This window comes from Lathyrus oleraceus, chromosome 3 (genome assembly GCF_024323335.1).
Source record: "Lathyrus oleraceus cultivar Zhongwan6 chromosome 3, CAAS_Psat_ZW6_1.0, whole genome shotgun sequence".
Classification (NCBI taxonomy): Eukaryota; Viridiplantae; Streptophyta; class Magnoliopsida; order Fabales; family Fabaceae; genus Lathyrus; species Lathyrus oleraceus.
In genome coordinates this window covers 136,168,144-136,172,462 of record NC_066581.1, presented here as the reverse complement: position 1 = coordinate 136,172,462, position 4,319 = coordinate 136,168,144, and the positions used below count along the sequence as shown (strand labels likewise).

The 4,319-nt window shown below is 35.8% G+C and overlaps 1 protein-coding gene across 1 annotated transcript; it reads right to left on the bottom strand.

Annotated features, from left to right (window-relative positions):
• Positions 1-1,031: 1,031 nt before the first annotated feature.
• Positions 1,032-3,437, bottom strand: LOC127125804 (phenylalanine ammonia-lyase 2). Its single transcript, XM_051054629.1, has 2 exons — positions 2,887-3,437; positions 1,032-2,796 (listed from the first exon to the last, which is right to left on the bottom strand). Exons 1-2 carry the CDS (start codon positions 3,312-3,314, stop codon positions 1,047-1,049), a joined length of 2,178 nt encoding a protein of 725 aa, XP_050910586.1. The 5' UTR covers positions 3,315-3,437; the 3' UTR covers positions 1,032-1,046.
• Between the last annotated feature and the right edge of the window lie 882 nt (positions 3,438-4,319).

Genomic DNA, 4,319 nt, shown 5'->3' with positions numbered 1-4,319 from the left:
CGATTTTCACCACATCTTGAAATCTAAATATGACCTTCATTTGTGCAATCCACCTGTCATAGTTTTCACCTTTGAAAACTAGTATATTCATTGGAAATTGATTCGATGTTGTGCTCCCATTTGCCATTACAAACAACTTAATCGAATTAGACTCCTTCATACGAATTTGTTAGAACGATCTTATGTTTCTTGAGAATGCAGAAAGAAAGAGATTAAGTTGATTATAAGGAAATATTGTTGTAAATTTGTTTTTTGTTGTTGAAAGAGAATATATGTTATTGACAATGTTTATAAGTCTCAATTAGTTCATATTTTTGTAACAAACTTTATAATTAATCTCACTACCTCTTAACTTGCCCTACAAGAACAACTATAATATGAATCTCACTACCTCTTAACTTGCCGTACAAGAACAACTATAATATGAATCTCACTACCTCTTAACTTGCCCTACAAGAACTATAATCTTAGATTTCAATACTCATAGATACATGATCCCCATTCCAACAAACTTATGTCTATGTTAGGACTAGCTCAACAATATGTGCAGAAGGTTGACATGCCAAGTATAAAGGATACACAGTTACAAACCGGATCGTGAAATAGAAACTACTCGAGATCAAAGGGATAGGAGGAAATTGGAAGATTTAGTTATAAGTGAAACTAATTCGATACTTAGGGAGACCAGTTCAGATACAGATAAAAATAGCGGATGCGGGAGACAAAATAAATTAGAGTGCACCAATGAAAGAGGAAAGGCTAAAATAAGTGTTCTTGATGACATAGTTATAGTTCAGGAAGCATGGACAGACAGTAAAACTGACATTAAACTATTAGAACTATGTGATATATTATATTGTTGCACTACAAGCTTCAAGAAAAGAAAAATGTAAGTATATTATAAATGTAAATTACAAGTTTTGCTTTGATATTGGAGGAAATTGAAATGAATTCTTTTCATATTAATTTGTTGAAGACATAAAAAATCTAATATTGCTACACTTACATGAATACAAAGGAAATACTTTTAAAAGTAATCAATAAAGTTAGCAAATCGGAAGAGGAGAACCGTTCCAGTCTCCCAAGCATTCAAGAAGAGGATCGATGATTTTTCCCTGACAAATAGCTGTGAACAATTTATCACATTCTTCACCGGGTGAAATGACCTTTTCTCCCGTTAGTAAACTAGTTCCCAATTCTTCTCTCACAAACTTGTAAAGTGGATAGGATCGGCATTCTTTGATCTTGTTTGGAACTGTTGGATTTCCATTCTCGTATGCAGCCCTAGTACTTTCCACCTCCTTTGGCAAAAGGGTCTTTAACTCATCCTCAAATGTTGCAATCTTTTGGAAGATTGATGTGTTCAAATTCTTCTCAGATTCACCATTTACTAATGCATGATCCACTAACACCTGCCTCAATTTTTGCATCAATGGATATGTAGCACTACAAGGATCATCAATATAGGCAAACACATGCTCCCTATCAACCACTCTCAACAAGTCCTTTTCACAAAACCTTGAAGGATGAAGTTCTCCATTCACACCTGTTGTAAGGGTCCTTTTAGCAACTTGGCTTACAATGTTCTTAACTGAGTTTTTCAAATTCTCCTCCAAATGTCTTAAGTCAATTGCTTGGCAAAGTGCAATCAAGAATGTGGAAGACATGAGTTGAAGGATCTCAATGGCTTCATATGTTTTCCTAGAAGATATCAAACCCAAAGAGTTCACATCTTGGTTGTGTTGCTCAGCACTTTGAACATGAGTTGTAACTGGGTTTGCAAGATATTGTAACTCAGAACAATAAGAAGCCATGGCAATTTCCGATCCTTTGAAACCATAATCCAAGCTGGGATTTCTACTAGCTGAGAGATTCGAAGGCAACCCGTTGTTGTAAAAATCATTGACGAGTTCAGAGAATTGAGCAAACAAGAGTTTACCAATTGACGCAAGAGCCAAACGTGTATTATCCATGGATACACCAATAGGCGTTCCTTGAAAATTTCCACCATGCAAAGCCTTGTTTCTTGAAACATCAATCAAGGGATTATCATTAACAGAGTTGATCTCTCGCTCAATTGACTTGGTAGAGAATCTAATCACCTCAATTAAAGGACCAAGCCATTGTGGTGAAGTTCTAAGTGCATATCTATCTTGTTTTGGCTTCTGGAGAGGATCCATCTCATGCAACTTCTTAGCTGCTTTGACATAAGCACTTCCATCCAAAATGTGTTCCATAATAGCAGCAGCCTCAATTTGACCAGGATGGTGCTTCAACTTATGTGTCAAATGATCAGTAAACTCAGGTTTCCCTTGCATAACTTCAGCAAAAATAGCGGATAGGACTTCAGACAAGACAGCCAGGATGTTAGCTTCAAATAGAACAATAGAAGCTAAACCGGAACCAACAGCGGTTCCATTAACAAGTGCAAGGCCTTCTTTTGGTTGCAATTCAAAGAATCCGTCATTGATTCCAGCTGATTGAAAAGCTTCTTTTGCGTTAAGAATTTCTCCAGACGGTCCATGAGCTTTGGAATTTGGTCTTCCAGTTAATAAACCAGCAATGTAAGAAAGAGGGACTAAATCTCCAGAAGCTGTGATTGTACCACGAAGCGGTAAACATGGGGTGACGTTGTTGTTAATGAGTTTGGTTATAGCTTCCAAGATTTCAAATCTAATTCCTGAATAACCTTGGAGAAGTGTGTTGATTCTCACAAGCATAGCAGCTCTTGTTGCTGTATGTGGTAGTGTATGGCTTGACTCAGTTCCATTTCCAAATATTCCAGCATTCAAAAATCTGAAAACAAGAGTTCAAAAGAATAAGCATATTTCTTATGAAAGTCCATGAAAGAAAAATGATAGTATAAGGAGATAGAGATGTAATTACCTAATGAGTTCTTTCTGCAAAGCACCGCCTTGTTTGGTTCGACGGTGAGAGGTGGCGCCGAAGCCGGTGGTGACACCGTAACTGTCTGTGCCTTTGTTCATACTCTCCATCACCCAGTCACTGCTCGCCTTAACGCCAGCCCTAGCAGATTCTGACAGCTCCACCTTCACACCATGATCATGTGCAGCAATGGCAGCTACCTGAGAAATTGTGAGCGTCTCACCACCAAGACGGACCACCGGCTTCCGGTACTCATCCACCATACGTTTCACCTCGTCCAAGTGACTACCTTTCATTGCCTCGGCGGCAACACCCCAATTCAAAGGATCAGAGTCATTCACTTTCATGTTATTATTTTTAGCATTGGTCAAACAGAATGAATCGTAACCGCTGTTGTTTTTTGTAATGGCTGCACCTATTGCTTCCATGTTAAGTAATTGATAGTTGTTGATGAATATAGTTAGAATTTTGAGAGAATGGAAAGGAAAGATAAGTGGTTATGAAAAAAGAAAGAATGAAAGAGTGGTATGTAGTGAATTTGTTGAGATGTGAAGGATGAGTAGTTGAGCTTTATATAAGATGTTTGTTTTGGAGGCTCCATTATTATTATTATTATTATTAATTATTTTTCTATCTATCTTGCATTGCATGTGTGGATGTGTGGATGGTAGGTAAAGAGACACAAGTTGCACAAACAAGGAGTAGTAGAAAACAAAAAGTGGTTTGGTTGAGAATTAATTAGGAGCGTTTGATTAATTATCACTTGGTGTTGAGTGGCTATGATATTGCAACGTGGCACTCTAAGATCTTGTTATTCTTTGATTCATGGTTGGTAGATATATATATGTATGGACCAAAACAAAAATGAGGTAGTTGGTGAGAAGCAACCAACGAGAGAGCTGACTAAGATATTACATGCATGATTTGACCATCATTCTTGATCTCATTCAACTCTAAACCTGGTCAATCCTCTCTAATCATTATTTTACTTAAAGAGTGTCTCAATTTTTAAACGAAACAAAAGAAATAAATGATAATATTTAAAGAAGAAAATAACAATAGCTAAAAGAAAATGTATTGTTTCTAGCCAAAACATAATAACAAAGAAACTCTAAAAAATCCAACCAAAAATTATGATAAAGTTACTTAAAAAATAACAGTGGAAAGTGAATTGTGTTAACTAATTTTTGAAATTTCTTTTATAAAAAGAATTGATTTAAGCATATATTTGATTATGGAAAATAAAATACAATAAATTAAAATAAAAGAGTTTTGAAAATGATCACTAGAATTTATGTTAGTCCGACCTTAAATCATGCTATCTATTACAATCTATAATATATATTTCTTAAGAGTTCTACTATCAACTTGAGTTTTTATCGCAAGATCAACCCATAACCTTCGTGCACCAAATTTTTATTCAGGTTCAGCTT

What these genes read in the sequence shown, in the direction of transcription:
- LOC127125804 (XM_051054629.1), bottom strand. Translation starts at nt 3,314, where the DNA reads ATGGAAGCAATAGGTGCAGCCATTACAAAAAACAACAGCGGTTACGAT. An exon ending in TTGCAGAAAGAACTCATTAG is followed by an intron (nt 2,797 to 2,886) that starts GTAATTACATCT and finishes TCTTGTTTTCAG; the next exon opens with ATTTTTGAATGCTGGAATAT.